The following is a 20,652-nucleotide window of genomic DNA, read 5'->3' on the forward strand; positions in this document are numbered from 1 at the left end:
CAGCTACGATCATGAAGCCCCATCTTCTCTGGAGGGGTGTAATGTCTACTCTGTCTTTTGTCTTAGCAAGTTATCGCATGGGATTGTTGGAGAGGTGAAAAATAAGGGCTTCACTTCTATTGTCCTCCGTGGAAAGAAACTTTGGATACTTAGGTACTTTTTGGAAACTGGAAGTGAAAGCTATGGGCAATAAGAATTTCTAGAAAGAAGAGAAAGGTAGGGATGTTGATCTGGTTAAAGAGCTCTCAAAATTATCTGCTGACATTAGATAACAGACATTAACATGCATATAAATCTATTTTATACATTTTCTATGCAGATTCAATAGGAAAAAAAAACAACCCTCAAATATATATTTAATTCCTTAGGGTCCCAAAGCACTTTGAGGATTTAAACTGATAAACCAACCTCAAAGGGACTGATTCTTGCAACTAAAACACAGACACCTCTGGGGTGAAATGTGGCAACAGTTTGACAGGCATAGCAGTAGCTTAGGCCAGAAAGGATTTATCCAATTAAAATTATGGGATGAATTTTGGCTGGCAGAATGTAATTACCAGCCTTGGAAAGGATCCAGGATCCTGAGGTTAACACCCCTCCTCTTGCCAACAACCCTCCTACCTGCCAACACTCTGAGATGGAGAAGGCTGGATCTGACACAATCGCACATAATACTGTTGTGACATCTAAGTACAATGATGATGATGTGAGAAGCATCATGAACCTGATTTTTTTTAACACTCATTATGTTACTTATTTTTATGCCACATTAGGCTAGAAACCAAATGTCCACATAAATGTTAATTTCCTCAAATCTGTGTTTAAAAAGTATAATTAGAAAATAAAAAATAGATTTAAAAATTAATGTATTCCACCCAAGTAGTTATTTAGTGATTATTTCACTTCGGGAACAAAATTGGATCAAAATGGTGACATTTAATCCTTGTTACATTAAAAAGAAAGCAGGTCCTGATTTTTTTTTTTTTTTTTTTTGGAAGAGAAATGTATTCTCAAGGTTCACTGGCCTAGAAAAAAGGGAAATGCTTAATGCCTGGTTCCTACTCGTAATTTTGACTAAACGGGTATATGCTTTTGTCTTGGTCCAGATCATATTCACAGTCGCTCGCGGACAGTGTTTCTCAGGAGGGAATTTATCAAAGGGGGGGTGTGTGCGGGGCGGGGGGGCGGTGAGTTAATGTGTAAATAGAGAAAAGAGCCCCCTGCTGGTGTAGGATCAATGAGTAATGACCTCATCATTAGATTCTAATTCCCTTTTGAAAAGTCATTCATTTACAAGAGAACCGTGGAGAGTTCCAAGTTAAAGCAGGCGGGGTGGGAAGGCACTTCTAGAAGAAAGGTTAAGCTCTCCGGGACGCAGCACGCGGTCGGGTCGGGTCGGGAAGAGGCAGGAAGGAAGCTCAGATCGGAGCCCAGCCAGCGGGCGGTGGGGCTGGAGCGCGCCCGGGAGGCGGGGCCGGCGGCGGAAGCGGCGCACTGGTCACGCGGCGCCTGGGCTCGGCGCCGTCCTACCCCGCCGCCCGCGGCGCGCGCAGGTGGGTCCCCCGCAAACCGCGAGCAGCCGAGGTGGCCGCAAGCTCCAGGCGGGCCCGCGGGAGCGCCGCCGCCCGCCGCCCCTGGCTCCCGGCCCCGCCTCCCGCGGACGCTGATCCCCTCGCTGGCTTCCCCGGGGGCCCACAGCGAGCCCCTCGGTCTTACCCTCGGCCCACCCCTCGTCTCACGGGGCTCTGGGCCACTCCACGCTAGGACCCGCGCGGGACCGCGCAGGGAGGGCCCGCGGCGGCGTCTGCCCCGCACTGCGCTTTGCCTCCGGGACGAGCCTCTGCGGCCCTAAAAGGCTAGCGGTGGTGCGTGCGCCGGACGCAGGTGATGTGGCAGAGCGCTGGGGACTGCTCTGCTCCGCACTGGTCCACCCAGTTCCTCCGAGGGAGGCAGGTTTTGGGTCTCTAGCCGGAAGTAATCCCAAAGGTGATCCAAGGGGTGGGCGAATTACGATCATCCTCTCAAACCACAAGTGTTTGGGGTCTTGCTCGGGGTCAAATTCTTAGAGGAGGAGGAGGAAGAGAAAGACTTGCCCTTTCTACTAATAAGCCTGAGTGCTTGCCAAAAGCCTGATACTGCCGCTAATTTCAGCTTTTGCAATGAAGGTCGATTTTTCTAACACCATCTTTGTGTGATTTAGCTGTCCACAGGGAATCAAAATGTGGAATGAGAGGATGAAACTAATCCTTTCTTTTGCACTGTTAGGGGTTGCCATAAACACCATTTGTTAAAAAGCATAATTATGTTGGGAAAGTGCCTGATGAGACAATTAAGCTACATAAACACACTGAAAACAAATGAAAGCCAGAAGACGCCCACACCCCTTGTGTAAAGCAATTTTTTGTTTACATAAAAACGAGAGAGGTCTGAGCTGCTCTATTGCAACAGTGTTATTAATGTCTACAGAATCCTAATGACGCTGTTTTTTCTGGATTTTCAACCGTTAGATGATGGTCACGATGTGAAAACTTGAACTAACGGTTAAGCCCTGTTATCTCCTCTTAGGTTAGAATGATCAGGCCAACGAACAGTCCTAGTGAACAGAAGCCATTGGATTTATGCACGGAGAACACTATTAATCACACCACAGCATGTTAGCTTTAACTTACGAGCTTAATGTGTGTCTCAGAGTTGTGCACCGTTCTCTGCAGTACCCCTCACAGGGAGGACTTTACCTGTCACAAAATGTTCTACAGTAAAATTTACTGAATGAGTTCATGAGGGCCACCTTCACTTTTAGCTATATTTAAAAGAGGTGGAAATATGATGACCTGATCTTAAAAAGGGGGGATTTTTTGTTTTGCAATATTTAAACTTAAGTTCATAATATCATTTGAAGTTTGGAAAGATAACTAGTTGAAAATACTGTTCTGGGGTACTGAAGAAAGTCAAAGCAACCTCCAAAACTTGTATGATGATTCCAGTTTCAAAGAAATCAGTCACATTTTTGGCTGATTATTGAGTAACTTATCGGAGTACTCCATGGCAGCTTTCAGTTCAATGTACAAAGTCCTGAGAAAGATTTTAAACTGGTTTAGGGACTATGGAGATCGAAGTACAAGAGGAACTTAGTCAAACAGTTATTTAAAACCTCCAAGTGAATCTCCTTTATATATGTTCATGTACTATCTATGGCATGGCTGGTGGAGGTACCCTTTCTGTCAGGGTAGTTTTTGTAAGAATCAGCATATTAAGTAATCTCTCGTTTCTCTTTTCTGTATTTCCCCAATAATCTTATTTAATAAAAGTATCATGCTTCTTCAAAAACAGGATTAAACTATAGAAGGCAATATTTAAAAGAGAGTGACATACTTTAATGAAAAAGTTTCCCATGACAGAATTCAGACTGAGTACTTGATGGATATTTTCTAGTGTGTTACTGTCTTCATATGTTCATATGTGCATGACCTCATGTGCATAGTTTTTGGCTGTCAATGTGAGATGATATCCTTTAGGTGTTACCTATGATTGAAATAGTAAAGTATTCATGTTATGGCTACCTGGTTTCCAAACAGCTATGACTTTTTAAATGTTTAATGAATGTGAAAATATGAACAAACTGTAGAAACCAAAATGAAGACTCATTTTTCTCCTTTTCTAGAAGAAAATCACCATGTCTTCTTGCCGAGTGGGGCTCCGTTTGGCTGCCTGTTTGTTAAACATTTCAGAAGCCAGAAAAAAGTACATTGTTGAGAACATAGCGAAAGCTGCTCTTCTTGAAAGAAATGGTAGGAACAACAGGCAATAGATGTGAATATGTAGTGTTTTGATAATAAGAATAATTTTTTTATTCTGCTGACAGTGTCCATAGAACACACTTCTGCTTTCTTCCTGAATTTTCTCCCTTGTTCTTGGGCTATCATAGCTTGGCTCCAGAATGCTGAGATAGATCACTTACTCAGATGTGCGCATACACTCTCTTCCAAATGCCTGCATACCATCCACAAGCATATTTCTTCACATTGGAGAGGGTGTCTGAAATGCACATTGTTCAGGATATTGACAGACTCCTGAAGAGGATATATTCACATACAGGTTTAATGCTGCCCTCATGGGCCATGTGTATGATCATTAATAGAAGGAGCATAATTCATTATGCTTTTTATTCAGCAGGTTAAATAAAAAATAAACTTGTCGAATACCAAGTACTTTTCAAAAGCACTCCTGCCAGCAAAGCCTAGGCTGTCATTACAGCATTAATATATCTACTCCATTTTCTCCGTATGAAGACTCTTAGGCGTTTAAGTGATGTGTGTAAGATCATTCAGCCATTCAAATTCAGAAGACTGAAACTCAATCTCCTTTACCCCCTGGACCAGTATTTACTATTAGAGATGCTACTCTTTCTCTCTTTTCTTAACCTTTGTTAAAATGATCATGTGATGACATGTAGTTCTAGATATTGTTTTTACTTTCACACATACACAAAACATAGTGTATTTACAGGTTTACCATCATTTAAATACAAAAGCTTTGTTATTAAATCAACAGCTTTTTGGCAACAGGTTGAGTATTAGGGTCATAGCCCTGAAGCATTTGAAACAGTCTATTTTAATTTCTGATTGTAATTTTTGATTTGGTTATTGCTTTGCATGAGAGAGAGGTGCTTTTCCTAGTGTTTCTGACACTGAGCACATTTAAGTTACCATCTAGCAACTTTGGGGGGCTAGGAATGTCTGTGAAAATTCCTGATAATTGCTGATAGGAAAACTCCTCTGGAGTCAGCATGCAAGCTGTGCTTTTCCATTCTCTTTGTGGGAAGAGCCAGCTTGGGCCCCGCATTGTCAGATAGTACATCTAATGGGATTGGGTGAATGTACAGAGACACATTCTGTGATTAAATGACTGGGCAGAGACATTTACGGAAGTCACACGCTGATGGACGCCTGGGTCTCAACTCACAGTTTTTATCAGCTTATTAGTGGCAGTAGCTCAAATGGAATTATAGCTATTATACTCCATTACAAATACCAAACAATTTACTTCTGCTGAGATTCATACTGACAGCTCCTCCTGCCAGAAGTAATTTTTTTTTCTATGTGCATGCTTAAGAAATTGCAGGAGAGAGTGTTTCATTCTTTCAGCATTTGAATCAATTGAGTCATATGAAACTGAGAATAAAAGCTTTTCAGAAGAAGATTTCAGATGAAAAAAATAAAATTATCTCTTTTTTTCTAAAAGCTAAAGTATGTTGAAAAAAATACATAAAAAAGAAGTTGTATGATCTCGTTCCTGCTCTGTCTTTCATAGCTTTAAAAATTCAGGGAAGGTAGCACTAGTTAAGAAAATGACCTGCTGTTTTACGGATACTTTAAAGGCATTTATTTTTAAGTGAGTGGAATCAAACTATATCACCTATATTTTTTCCAATTAAGCAATGTGAAAACATTTAAATGGTGTGAAAGGTCTTATGTAAAGAAAGCTGAGTTATAAATTTTAGACCTACACCAGGGTAGGTCTCTGTAGATGCTCATTTGGCTATGAGTGAGTGACATAAGTTTATCTTTTCACATTATTAAAATTAATAGCGTAGGGCTGCTGTAAGCTCTGTAGTTCCGTATGTAACTTATTTTCCCTCTCCTTGAAAAGATTAATTGTTAAGCTGCCAGGGGACAGGGCGACAAAGGTATAATGGCATAGTGAAAGGCTTAATTACCGCCTGAAAACTTTTGTCCTTCACTTTGAATTTGCTTTTGTAGGCATACGAGGAACTTTTAAGGAGCTTGAGCAAGGCTTGTAAACTTCAAAAATAACCACGGGGTTATGGGTGGCCACCATACATGGGTATGGCAGCTTTCTCCTCCAGGTTACAGGTTTCAGTGAGTCACACGTGGCTGAAGGCTGGAAGTCGTTAACATCTGAAGGCTGTTGGTGGCCTTTGAAAAGGAGACGCTGGAGTCAGAACAGCTTCTAACAGGCAGGTGCATGCATCCCAGGAACCTCTGCTCTAGGCACTAATTGGCCTATCCTAGTTTTTCCAGATGTTATTTTTTGATCCGGTTTAATCTCTGTGTTTGGAAGGAAAAATTGCCAAGGCATAGAAGATGAGATTGAAAGAAGACAGAATTTAGTGTGATACGATTTGCTAACAGAAGAGGCTATCATCTTGGACTGAGTTAAGAGAACTTTGACAAATTCAGAAGAAAGTGCAAGAGAAGGTCTCTCATAGACACCAAAGCCTAGTATCTGAGCTGAGCCATCCGATTGTAAAGGAAGACAATGTAGGAAGTGGACATTACTGTCTATGAATTTCTTGACTAGTCAGTGTCACTTCAGAGGTCACCCCTTCCCCCAAATCTTTCTGTTAAGCTAAATTTTGTTGTATCAAGAAAAATAAAGTATTAAGGTTTCACCAGAGAAAAAAATTCTTGCATTTATGTGTTGTTTTTTTATATAGGACAGAGACATCCTGAAGTATCAGTGCTCAATATATTTTCTGATCCGGAGTATAATAGATCAGTTATTACAATAGCAGCTTCTATTGAGGAGATAGGTAAGATTTCAGTTTCTTTTTCTATATATGTCTTTTGGTTAAGTGTCGGCTTCCAGTAGACCCAAATGCTCCTTAATCATTGATTTCCTGTGTTAATCTGAATACTCTTCTCCATGCATAAGAAATCTACCTCAAAACTGCATTTCTTCGTTTTTCTGAACGGGTGCATCTTTGAGATATTCATTTCCTGCTTCCTCTTCATTAAAATGAATCTTGGGGTCCAGTATTTAATAACATTCTTTCCCTGAAGATGATCACATATGTTTTTGTGGTTAAGAAAAATATCTTCAGGTTTTAACCTGTGAAGTCATAGTGTTGAATTTGATTTCACTGATAAGTTGACTTGAAATGAAACATGCTAAGCAGTTGTGTTTTGCGTCAGGAGCCTGAAATCTTGAGATGGTCCATTGGGTGAAATGAAATGGGTTTCATGTGTCCTGTTGTAAGGTTTAGTGGGACAGCTTGAATTTGAAGGATCAGACTTGATTAAACAAAAATCTGTATTATCCCTAGCATTGCTTGGTAAAGAATTTAAATTATTTTCAGATAAACTTGGTTTTGACTTAGCAGATTGTTTTTTCTCAAAAGGTATGTTTGTTTGGAAAGCAAAGAGCTGATGAATGATTTTCAGCAAATACAGGACCAAAATGGTCATACTGCACTGCTAATGAAAACTCAAGAGGAATAACACTCTGAGGTGTCTATATGTATTTAGATAGAATAATTAATGAACCTGGAGAAGGAAATGGCAACCCACTCCAACATTCATGCCAGGATAATTCCATGGACAGAGGAGCCTGGCAGACTACAGCCCATGGCGTTCCAAAGAGTTGGACAAGATTGAAGCGACTTAACACACATACAAAATTTAATGAAAATCTAGTTATAAGAGCAAAAGTAAAATACCTATGGTCTACTTTTAAAAACATATTTTTGTCTTTGTTGTTCAGTCACTAAGTCATGTCCGACTCTTTGCATGAACTGTAGCACACCAGGCCTGACTGTCTCTCACTATCTCCCGGAGTTTGCCCAAGTTCATGTTCATTGAATTGGGGATGCTATGCTATGTTTATCTGTTTTAATGTAAACTCATAAAATATTCTGAAAATAACAAAGAATTTTATCAGATTAATTTTATAAAGTAAAAAAAATTGAAAGTAACCAATTGTAAAAAAAAAAGATACAAAGTTTTTTTAAGAGCAATAAACTTTGCTTACTTCTTCCACTTTGGAAAGTAAAGAATTAGAAGATATGGGGAACTTTATGACACTTGGGAGGTGGGGAGAGGGGAAATGTTGGATCTTACATTTTTCTTTATTTTGGATGAAAAAACAATCTTCTGTACATTTTACGAAAGGAAAACAAACTGGTAGGACAATAATAATTATAGCTGCTTCTTTAGATGCAATTGAGAGTTTAATGCTTTTATTTTATTTTTTTAAAATTTTACATTTTTAAGGCAATTCCGTTCTGGCTGCCTGCTTGGAAGCCTTCCAGTCTATCGATATGGAGGTTCAGGAGGGGATCCATCCTTGCCTGGGAGCAGTGGACCTGATTCCCATTTACCCTCTCTCTGGTGTCGGAGTGGAAGAGTGTGGCGCTGTGGCCAGAAGTAAGAGAAAGTTTGGGGGAAGTGTGTTATTACTTAATGGAAACCATTTTTACAAATCAGAACAGCTTGTGACAATATAATCACTCCTCAGTTCCCTGGGAAAAATCGACCTTGAAGAATTGTGTCAGCAATAAGCTTTCAGGGCTTGCAGTGGCACGGTGTCTTTGTGACTCATCCTTCCACTTTCCAGCCCACGACGGTGTGGGACTCTCAATGCTGTGGGATGCAGCCAGTCAATCATTGTGTCCCCCTACAAATCCACGATAGACCTTGAGGAAACAACACTAGTTTCTAATGAGTTCCTTAGACTCTTCAGGGCAGAACGATGGTGTGTTTCGCCCATCTGTGTTCTATTTTCTTGAGCAAGGGTAATGATGAGGTTGAAAACCCACTTAAATGTTAACTCCTACCCCTTTTTCCTCTGATTTTTTTTTTTTCTTCTCTTTTTTTCTTGTGCACAACTCTCTTTAAGATTTTCTTTAGAACTGAACTGTCACATGCTTGATTTCAGCCCCAGGGGTAAGTTTAATTTGGAAAATTTGAGCTATGTCACTTGAGGTGTTTTTGAATTAAGCAAATTGGGAGAAAAGAAAGACCTTTTGCCTGGACTGTCTCGCTGGTTAATTATGAGATTCAGAGGCCCATAAGCTTTGGGGGAAAGTCCGCTGTAGGATGATTGCAGACTTCTCTCTATGACCTCAGAAATCCTCTGCGGTATTGCCTCATTTTTAGGTAACAGGGAGGTGTGTAACATTTGGGATGTAGATTTGGACTCTAGCTGAGCTACATCAAGCCCCAGAAATAGGAAAGGAGGCTTGTTTCCAAAGGTGTACCTCACTGCTTGTGCTGCATTTTTAACATGATCTGACAATCTGTGGATTATTTCTCCGGGGAAATCTTGGCCCAAAATTTGGTTTACTTTTCCTCTAAGAAAGAGTTAAAATTCACCATGGGGTAAAATACATTTCACACGAAAATGAAGAGTTCAGAATTGTTCAGTCCAGAATAATGATTTTAATTGTCTTCAAAACAATTATGTTCGGTTATATTAAGTCTCAAATTAGCTAGTACATGAAGTTCTTCATCACATCAGGACTGGTCCGCCCCAGATTCTCGGCCAGCGTAGGAGACAGTGGACAACAGAAGGGTCTGGGCAGAGTACCTCTCCCTTCCGTTGCCCTTTTACTTCATTGGCAGCTACTGTACCTCATGATTTAAACATGGACATTTCTAATTAAATGTGAGCTCAGCTGCATTCTTGAACTAATTTATAACATTCAATTTGAAATGTAATAGCTTCATCTTCAGCTGATTAAAAACAGTCATATACTGTACATGGTTACTATTTTGATGCTCCAACATGCAGTTTTTATTTTTACAGTCTCCTTTCTACACAGCTGTTCATCTAAGATCATCCATTTTTTTTAAGTTTTTTTTATTTTTTGGGTAACAGCATGCTTAGGCATTCTCATGAGGAAGAAGTGTTCATATTCTAGGATCTCAGCGTTCTCAGAACAGTGACAGGATGTTTTCTACTAGGGTAACTGCTTCTCAGGGAAACTACATTAAAATAATAATTTAACTAACTTTGTTTGGGAAGAAGGGTGATGGAGGACATTCCAGTGATGTGGAATACAGTTAATATGTCTGATTCACGTATGCTTTGTGTGCTAAACTTCTGAATGATATATTTCAGAACTTTTTGATATCAGTTGGAAGCTTGCTTATTCCTTAAGAAAGGGGTTCTTAAAGTAGGGTCCAAAGTTGATGTTCAGGGAACTTATAAATAATGTCAGAGTCACTTGCAATTTTTTACGGTGTGCATTTGTGTATACATACATAGCTACACACACATAATTTTGCATATAATTTTAGTTTAAAAACTCCCACCTCTCAGTTCAGTTCAGTTCAGTTCAGTCGCTCAGTCATGTCCAACTCTTTGCGACCCCATGGACTACAGGACTCCAGGCCTCCCTGTCCATCACCAACTCCCGGAGTTCACCCAAACCCATGTCCATTGAGTCAGTGATGCCATCCAACCATCTCATCCTCTCTCATCCCCTTCTCCTCCTGCCCTCAATCTTTCCCAGCATCAGGGTCTTTTCCAATGAGTCAGCTCTTCGCATCAGGTGGCCAAAGTATTGGAGTTTCAGCTTTAACATCAGCCCTTCCAATGAACATTCAGGACTGTTTTCCTTTAGGATGGACTGGTTGGATCTCCTTGCAGTCCAAGGGACTCTCAAGAGTCTTCTCCAACACCACAGCTCAAAAGCGTCAATTCTTTGGCACTCAGCTTTCTTTATAGTCCTACTCTCACATCCATACATGACCACTGGAAAAACCATAGGTTTGACTAGATGGACCTTTGTTGACAAAGTAATGTCTCTGCTTTTTAATATGCTGTCTAGGTTGGTCATAACTTTTCCTTCTAAGGAGCAAGCGTCTTTTAATTTCATGGCTGCAATCACCATCTGCAGTGATTTTGGAGCCCCCAAAGAATAAAGTCAGCCACTGTTTCCACTGTTTCCCCATCTATTTTTCATGAAGTGATGGGACCAGATGCCATGATCTTAGTTTTCTGAATGTTGAACTTTAAGCCAACTTTTTCACTTTCCTCTTTCACTTTCATCAAGAGGCTTTTTAGTTCCTCTTCACTTTCTGCCATAAGGGTGGTGTCATCTGCATATCTGAGGTTATTGATATTTCTCCCAGCAATCTTGATTCCAGCTTGTGCTTATTCCAGCCCAGCATTTCTCATGATGTACTCTGCATATAAGTTAAATAAGTGGGGTGACAATATACAGCCTTGATATACTCCTTGTCCTAATTGGAACCAGTCTGTTGTTCCATGTCCAGTTCTAACTGTTGCTTCCTGACCTGCATACAGGTTTCTCAAGAGGCAGGTCAGGTGGTCCGGTATTCCCATCTCTCAGAATTTTCCACAGTTTGTTGTGATCCACACAGTCAAAAGCTTTGGCATAGTCAATAAAGCAGAAATAAATGTTTTTCTGGAATTCTCTTGCTTTTTCGATGATCCAGCGGATGTTGACAATTTGATCTCTGGTTCCTCTGCCTTTTGTGAAACCAGCTTCAACATCTGGAAGTTCACGGTTCACCTATTGCTGAAGCCTGGCTTGGAGAATTTTAAGCATTATTTTACTAGCGTGTGAGATGAGTGCAATTGTGCGGTAGTTTGAGCATTCTTTGGCATTGCCTTTTTTTGGGATTGGAATGAAAACTGACTCTTTCCAGTCCTGTGGCCACTGCTGAGTTTTCCAAATTTGCTGGCATATTGAGCAGTACTTTCACAGCATCATCTTTCAGGATTTGAAATAGCTCAACTGGAATTCCATCACCTCTACTAACTTTGTTTGTAGTGATGCTTCCTAAGGCCCACTTAACTTCACATTTCAGGATGTCTGGCTCTAGGTGAGTGATCACACTATTGTAATTATCTGAGTCATGAAGATCTTTTTTGTACAGTTCTTCTATGTATTCTTGCCACCTCTTCTTAATATCTTCTGCTTCTGTTAGTTAAAGTCGCTCAATCGTGTCCGACTCTTTGCGACCCCAAGGACTGTATAGTCCATGGAATTCTCTAGGCTGGAATACTGGAGTGGGTAGCCTTTCCCTTCTCCAAGGGATCTTCCCAACCCGGGGATTGAACCCAGGTCTCCCACTTTGCAGGCGGATTCTTTACCAGCTGAGCTGCCAGGGAAGCCCCTGTTTCTTTAGGTCGCTACCATTTCTGTCCTTTATTGAGCCCATCTTTTCATTAAATGTTCCTGGAGCAGCCGTGAAGAGATACCCCAGGTCCAAGGTAAGAGAAACCCAAGTAAGACGATGGGCACTGAGAGAGGGAATCAGAGGGCAGACAGACGGAAACCACAATCACATAAAACTAGCCAATCTGATCACATGACCACAGCCTTCTCTAACTCAGTGAAGCTAAGCCCTGCCGTGTGGGGCCACCCAAGACGAATGGGTCATGGTGGAGAGGTCTGACAGAATGTGGTCCACTGGAGAAGGGAATGGCAAACCACTTCAGTATTCTTGCCTTGAGAACCCCATGAACAGTATGAAAAGGCAAAAAGATAGGACACTAAAAGATGAACTCCTCAGGTCGGTAGGTGCCCAAGATGGTACTGGAGATCAGTGGAGAGATAACTCCAGAAAGAATGAAGGGATGCAGCCAAAGCAAAAACAACACCCAGTTGTGGATGGGACTGGTGATAGAAGCAAGGTTTGATGCTGTAAAGAGCAATATTGCATAGGAACCTGGAATGTTAGGTCCCTGAATCAAGGCAAATTGGAAGTGGTCAAACAGGAGATGACAAGAGTGAACATCGACATTCCAGGAATCAGCGAACTAAGATGGACTGTAATGGGTGAATTTAACTCAGATGACCATTTTATCTGCTACTGTGGGCAGGAATCCCTTAGAAGAAATGGAGTAGCCATCATAGTCAACAAAAGAGTCCAAAATGCAGTACTTCCACCTCTAGGACACAGCAATGCAGCAATTCTAGAGGTGGAAGCAGCCTGGACCTACAAAGGATTGCAGTGTGCCTGCGTGGGGCTCAGAGATGGGGTGGGGTGGGAATGTTTAGAAATAAAGCTCCAAAGGTGATCAGAGGTGAAATCATGAAGTTTTATATACCAGGTTAATGAGTTCAAACCTTATCCTAAAGGCAGTGGAAACTGTTGAAGAGTTTTAAGAAAGAAAGTCTATGATTGGCTTTGAACTTTAGACAGATTACTTGCCTGCATGGTGGAGATCAGGGAAGAAGCAGGCAGAGCAGTTGGGAAAGGTGATAGCCTAAGATAACAGAGAAGGGAGAGAGTGGGGAGACTTGTAGGAGGCTGCGGCTTGGGGAGCGAAGCAGTGGTAAGAAAGTGTCTTCACTTACAGATGCTGCCACGTAAAAAAGGAGACACAGGGATCTAGTCTATATTTAGTTAAAGCTTGTAATTTTAAAAAGAACTTTGCTTCACTTTCTCTAAAAGCCATATTTGATCTGTTAGGCTCTATTTCATTTTTATCCGTATTGTTTCTCTTAACACTTTCCTCCTCCTCCCTGTTTTCCTTTTCCCTACTCCGTCCTTCCCTCCCTCCCTCCCTTCTTCCTTCCTGTCCTCCGTTTGCTTCTTTTTCTTGTGATCAGAATGATGCATAAACTTGGTTAAAAGCCAAATGTACATAGTCTGTTCTGACTCTGAAGACCTACATAACTTCCTTTTCCCCCTTACTGTGCACATCCTTCTATTTCCTTCTCCCCTGAGCCAGGTACTTTCAATTCTTTTATTATTTAGGATTCAAATCCTATCTTGGTACTTCATTTTTTTTTTTTTAATTTTAGGCATTGTCTATTGACTTCTCATTGCAGAAGATGAGAATTTAGCTTCCTTTCACCACATCCATCACCCCCAGTGTGCGTGCAGACACACATACACACACACGCTCACATTTTTTAGATCAGTATTTAGTGGTCACATTATTGTAACTATGGAAACATTATTCACAATGAAACATTTAGACTTTCATTATTTTACCATTTCTGTAAAACCTTTTCTTTTTGCTAGAATTGATTGTTATCTTTTTGATTGTTTACTTACGTTTTTTATATACTTACCACTGATTTAACCACAGACTCTGTCAATAATAACATTTATCCACTCATTCAGATAAAACACATCATGTATTGACTGTTCTATAAACTTTGTCTTCTTAAACAACTGTCTTCTAGAACTCCTTGACCTGATCCAATTAGAACCAGTTACTCTAAATTTGCTGAGGATAACTGTCATCATAGCATTTCCTATTACTATTTTCCTAGGTTTTCCCTTCATCTTTCTGCAGTTTGGATACCCTGGTTCCTGAATCCCACATCTTCTCTCCCCCCACCCCTTATTTTATGCCCTTGTTTTAGTGAATGTATCCTCTACTGGCTTTGTAAAAAAAGGGGGGGAGGAGGAGAATAAATTTTTGAGAAGTTACATGTCTGAAAATGCCATTATTTTACCTTCATTTTTAGTTTGCCTAGATATAGAATTATATGTTAGAAGTGATTTTCCTTTATTTTGAAGACTGTATCAGTTCTTATTTCCATGTTGCTGTTGACACTTCTGAAGCCATTATGATTCCTGATCTTTGTACATGATCTGTCCCTTCTCTCTGGAAGCTTGTAAGATCTTCACTTTGTTTCTAGCGTTCTTGAATTTCTGTGACATGCCTTTGCATGCATCTGTTTTCATCCATTATGCTGGACGCCTGGCAGGTCCTTTGAGTCCTTGAAGCTCATCCCTCGTTGCTGGAAGTTCTCTTGAGTTATTCCATTGATGACTTCTTCTGTTTTCTCAGTTCTTTCTGGAAGCCCCATTATTTGGTTACTGGAACTCTGTACTGGTTCTCTGCACTTACTTTCTCTCTCTCTCTTTTTAAAATCACTTTGAATTTTTACAATAATTACTTGCAAATGTCCTCTACTTTATATCAAAAGCCTTCAATAAGTTTTTCATTTTTTCTATATTGATTTCTAGGTGCTTTTATTTACTCTCTGAGTGTTCATTTTTCTAAATAACATCCTGGTCACATCTCATGAATAGTAGCATTGTATCATTTTTGACAGTTTCTTCTTTCCGCATGTTGTCTGTTCCCTACCTACCTCCCTACCCCCACTTACACCCCCAGGTTGCTTTCTCCTGTTTTGTTTTAAAACCTTCCTCAGATGTCGGATGATCACTGTTTGGCTGCTTCCTCCAAGAGTGGACACTGAAAGACTGATGGATAATCTGAGGATGCAAGTGAGGTTTGTGGCCAGGTTGTTTCTTTGGCGAACTCCTATTTCAGTATCTTTGGGGTCTTTCTTCTTGGGTTTTTCAGGTTTCCTAAAGAAGAATCCACCAGTCTTCAGCCTGGAGTATTCAGCTGTCCATGATTTAGGAACTGAGTTGCAGAAGAGGCTAGAAGAGTCTCAGCAGTTAGTATGTAAATGTTCCCTTCATTCCCCTCTTTTCACGAATCCCCACTGCCCTCAGCTGTATCCCCTAGTCCAGACATACATAGTGTTTACCTCTTGTGTCTCCTGCCAGTTGCCCATCCGTGTGGAGGGGATGGGATCTAACTGCTGCTTAAACAGACTTCCCACCAGTCTCCCTGTTTGGAGCTGGCCTTTAGCTTCTATCCCAGAGTGAGGTCACCAGTTCTGACCACTTCCAGGTGCCTGTGCTGTAAGTCAGGCTGCTTCTCTGCTGTCCAGGGTCTCCCGCTTGTCTTATATCCGTTCTCCAAGTTCCAATGCCATCGCTTCCTCTTCCATTTCTGTTTGTTTGAGGGAATCAATGCTTTTCAAATAGATCTCTTTGACATCTTTTTTTTCTGGGATTTTTGGAAGAAGTGAAAGTAAACATAGGGATGGATCTACACTCTCATCTTTACTTGGAAGTCCCTACTTCTTTGATTCCTCTTGGTGATTTTGATTATCTTGGATCCTTCAAGAGTGCAATGAATTCACCTAATTGGAACCAAAGATACATTTACAGGAACATTATTCTTTTTTCTGACTTCTAACTCTTAATCAAAGGTATTTAGTCTCAATCTCTAGGCTTCAGTTATTTTTTTATAGACTGATTACTGTGGGCCGTTGCGCCGCGTGTATGTTTTCCACTTGTTCCTTGCTCAGTGTTTCATGGGCCAGAGACAGTGTCTCTGAAATGTGACCTTGTATCTCACTCAGACGCAAACCTTCCTGAGAAGGACTAAGTTAAGATGGAGGGGCGGGGTCAGAGCAGGAGGTATTCTGACAAATCCCCCCAATGATTTGCCGGTGAAAGTGGGCTTAACTAACCTGTGATTTCATAACATTCTGCTTTGAAAGTCTAGACCATAGCTATGAATATTGTAAATCATACGGAAACTTGCTTTTTGTTTTATGTGATTAATCAAATGAAATAATGTTTATATAGTGCTTTGCGAATTGACATTATTTAGAAGATTGGAAAGATAAAATGCTAGTTAAATAAGTTACGTAAATAAGGATTTAGCTCTTACATGATTGGTTTTTTTTAATTTACCTTAAAATATATGACCATTAATGAATTTGATTAGATTTATCAGCCTTGTTAGATGATGTTTCAAGTGTTTTTATGTCTTGGAGAACATGTGCCATGACAGATTCACACGACATCAACACTTGTGTGGTAGTCTTAAGACCCTTCGATTACCTTGTTACAGATTGTCAAAACATGGGCTGATCTGGCAAATCAGGAACAACTTTTCACTTCAAGAATTTCCTACTCTGATTCTCCAGTTGCTATGGAGATTGTCTCATAAAACAGCCTTGGCTTTCGTTGCGATTAGTGAGTTTGGATGTTGAGTTCTGATATTGTTCTCTCTGCCATTAACACTGCTCTGATTGCCACAGCATAAAAATAATGGTTGACTTTACAAGCACATGTTGACGTAGTTTTAGGACATAGCATTTACTTTGAGATTTACAGGGTACTGCCATCAGACAAAAAGCTGGAAAAAAAGGGATTATGGATTGGGAAAGTACTTAAAATACCCAAACTGATTTCTAGCAACTTGAGTATATTTTAACTACAAAGAAGAGTTCCTAGGTTGTTCATAAATGCATATTGCTACAGGCTTAATAAATGCAACAAGATTATATCTACCACTGTAAAACAGAGCTACTCATGAAGAAGAAAAAAGCCAAATGAGAGGACTGGGATAAACTAGGTTATTCTACCATGACTGGCAGTTACCGACGCACACAGTCATACTTGCAAAAGCTGCTCCCTTTCTATCACTTTGGCTCTGCAGCAGCCTGAAGTCCAAGTAAATTAACAAACACTCCGTGGGCACCCCTCAGCCAGTGGGGTACCTGAGCCTGTGGATGGACAATTCTAAGGCCCATTCCAGCAAGACCAAGCCCCAGTTGCTCACAGCAAAGACTGGTGTGATAACACACCTTTGTATTGGTTTTTCTTTCTTCCCTGTTTCACTCTTGCTGTGTACTGAATAGACTTTATTGAAAATTTTGACAGGAATAAGTGTATTATTATTTTATTTAATTAATAAAATAATTGTTATGCTTCCCAGTTGGTGCTAGTGGTAAAGAACCCACCTGTCTCTTATGCAGGAGACATGAAACACAGGTTGGATCCCTGGGTTGAGAAGATCCCCTGGAGAAGAAAATGGCAACCGACTCCAGTATTCTTGCCTGGAGGATCCCATGGACAGAGCAGCCTGGTGGGCTACAGTCCATGGGGTCTCACAGAGTCAGACACATCTGAAGTGACTTAGCATAGCAGACGTGTGTATTATAAGATTCTTCTCATTGGGATGAGTAGGTGGAGTTCATGAAATCTTTGCTGCCTGACCTTATACTTCTCATAATTCTTCCCTAGTCTATAAGTCTATAGTTTAAAACTGGGAGACCCCTACCCCACCACCACTTCACTTAGGGAAGGGGGTCTCCTAGAATACTCAGGATTAGTCATGGGTCACTGTGGGAGATGTTAACACTCACCCTTTATACTAGCATAGGCAGGTCTTGGGTCTCAAAGTTTAGGAGTTCTAAGTTTTCTGATTTTCAGTATATGTGTGTGTGTGTGTGTGTGTGTGTGTGTGTGTGTGATTTTCAGTATATATATGTGTGTGTGTGTGTGTGTGTGTGTGTAGCACCCAGAAATTACATTTATGTTATTGCCAATGTTGTTTTAGAGAATATTGACCTAACAGAGGATTTATAGCAGATGATTGATATGATGCTAACTTTTTTGAACCTAGACCTCTAACCTTGGCTCTGCTTTTCCTGAAGTCCTTTCCATCTCTCCTTCCTAGTATATGCAGTGATTTCCAGGCCACTAGGATAAAAAAATTCTGAAGAAATAATGTAGTGATGCTAGTGGCCTTGATGGGCCTGTAAGATGAAGTGCACCAGCACCAGTCTCTGGACACCCTCATGTGTCCACCAGCCTGTCCAGCTGGTCTCCACTTGGCAGGTGAGGGTGTGCTTCTCAGGAGACCCAGAGTACGTGATAATGGTAATGACGACAACACTGGTTGTCGTGAAATGCTTTCATAATAATCGTAGCATTATTTATTAGATTTTCATTTATTGTTTGATTCAAAATTGCATATATTAAATAACTCACACTCCAATTTTAATTAACCAAAATATATCGTCAGGTAATATCTCAAGATAAAAATTGTTGTGCCTCTCTTACCCTCATACTCTATACATGACAGTTTCCTGGATAGTCCAAGTTATCTGCTACCTTGAGAAAAATAGAATTGTTATAATGAGAGTGAGGAAGTAGCCGTCCATGTTTGTGTGTGAATTTTTAGGAGCAATTTAATTTTTAAAATTTTTCCTAATATATATATTTCATTGAAGTACAGCTGACCTTACAGTGTTTTAGGTGCACAACAAAGTGATTCAGTTATACCTATACACATATATTATTTTTCAGATTATTTTCCATTGTAGGTTGTTATATTGATTATAGCTACCTGTGCCATACAGTAAATCTTTGTTGCTTATTGCATATCTGTTTTTTTCATTAGAAATCTAGCATTCTTTTCACACTAAGTCAAACACGTGAGTCATAATGTTATAAATTTTTTAGTTAGGCAAACATTCATGTTTTCTAAGATACACGTATTATTCATAAAATTTATATATGTATATACAAAAGCTTTTCTACTGTGCTTGATAAAAGCTTGGGAAAAACATCAGAAAAAAAAAGGAGAGATGGAGAAATTGGAAAACATAAACTAAATGAAACAGGAGCCCTGAATATAAAATAGAAAAAGTGAAACAAAAAAGTAAAAGATCATCATATAGTCCAGTTGTTTTTAAACATGAGTATTCATTAGAAACATATCTGGAGCTTTGGGGAAAAAAAGCAGTATCTGGGCCTTTGTATTTTTCAAAAAATTCCAAGATAACTCTGATTTTCATCTGGATATTAAAAAGTGATCACAGGTTTTTCTATTAAATGATAGTTTTGATGATATAGAATTCTATTATTTTTCTGTTGACCAATCATGATACAGTGGTATTAAGTGAGTAATAGTTACATAATCACAATAGTAAAAGATGTTAATCAGTTTTTACAGTCAACAGCAGGACAAAAAATAAAAGATAATTACAATTGCAAGCCGTAATGGGAACATGATTAACCTAGCAATATAAAATAATTACATACAGTTTGGGGGGTCAAGCTGAATGATGTGATAAGTGGAAGTACATACAAGCACATTTTCATCCACCAAGCCAGTCTATGTCTTTTGGTTGATGTGTTTAATCCATTTACATTTAAAGTAATTATCGAGATGTTTGATCCTGTTACCATTTTCTTAATTGTTTTGAGCTTATTTTCTGTAGGTCTTTTCCTTCTCTTATGTTTCCTGCCTAGAGAAGTTCCTTTAGCATTTGATTTAAAGCTGGTTTGGTGGCGCTGAATTCTCTTTTGCTTGTCTGGAAAGCTTTTGATACCTCCATCAAATCTGAAGGAGAGTCTTGCCAGGTAGAGTATTCTTGGTTGTAGCTTCTTTGCTTTCGTCACTTTAAATATATCTTGCCCTTCCCTTCTGGCTTGTGGAGTTTCTGTTGAGAAATCAGCTGATAACCTGATGGGCGTTTCCTTGTAAGTTTTCTGTCATTTTTCGCTTGTTGCTTTTAATGTTTTATCTTTGTCTTTAATTTTTGTCCGTTTAATTACTGTGTGTCTCGGTGTCCCTCCCTGGGTTTATCCTTCCTGAGACTCTGTGCTTCCTGGACTTGGCTGACTATTTCCTTTCCCGTGTGAGGTAAACTTTCAGCTCTTATCTCTTCAAATATTTTCTCAGGTCCTTTCTGCTTCTCTTCTGCTTCTTGGACCTCTCTAATGTCAATGTTGGTGTGTTTAATGTTGTCCCAGAGGTCTCTTAGGCAGTCTTCATTTTTTTTTCATTCTTTTCTCTATATTCTGTTCTGTGGTAGTAATTTCCACCATTCTGTCTTCCAGGTCATTTATCCGTGCTTCTGCCTCAGTTATTCTACTATGGATTCCTACCATAGCGTGTTATTCGTCTCTGTTTGTTTGTTCTTTGGTTCTTCTAGGTCTTTGGTAAACATTTCTTGCATCTTCTCCATTGTTTTCCTGAGATCCTGGATCTTCTTCACTATCATTATTCTGAATTCTTTTTCTGGAAGGTGCCTGTATCTATTTTATTTAGTTGTTTTTCTGGGATTTTATCTGATCCCTTCATCTGGGACATTCTGCTTCTTCACCCTGATTAACTTTCTGTAGTGTGGTTTTTGTCCTAGCTGTGGGATTGCAGTTCTTCTTGCTTCTTCTGTCCACCCTCTGGTGGAGGCTCTTATGTAAGCCTCTGATGGGAGGGACTGGCAGTGGTAAAAACTGGGTCTTGCCCAGGTGGGCAGGGCCTTGCTCAGAAAAACTCTAATCTGATGATCTACTGATGGGCAGGGTT

General features: G+C 40.0%; 1 protein-coding gene across 11 annotated transcripts in view; it reads left to right on the forward strand.

The window, feature by feature from the left end:
• The window catches only part of FTCDNL1 (formiminotransferase cyclodeaminase N-terminal like), a 155,408-nt gene that overhangs the window by 38,395 nt on the left and 96,361 nt on the right, over positions 1-20,652 (forward strand). For 3 of the 11 annotated variants that reach the window (XM_043446072.1, XM_043446074.1, XM_043446073.1), the window contains exons 1-5: positions 1,391-1,553; positions 2,566-2,649; positions 3,662-3,788; positions 6,458-6,553; positions 8,013-8,165. In XM_043446072.1, coding sequence (XP_043302007.1) covers positions 2,572-2,649; positions 3,662-3,788; positions 6,458-6,553; positions 8,013-8,165 — 454 coding nt within the window. In that variant the 5' untranslated portion in view covers positions 1,391-1,553; positions 2,566-2,571. The other 8 variants (XM_043446068.1, XM_043446069.1, XM_043446067.1 and 5 more) reach the window with 6 other exon arrangements.

This window comes from Cervus canadensis, chromosome 24 (genome assembly GCF_019320065.1).
Source record: "Cervus canadensis isolate Bull #8, Minnesota chromosome 24, ASM1932006v1, whole genome shotgun sequence".
Taxonomy (NCBI): Eukaryota; Metazoa; Chordata; class Mammalia; order Artiodactyla; family Cervidae; genus Cervus; species Cervus canadensis.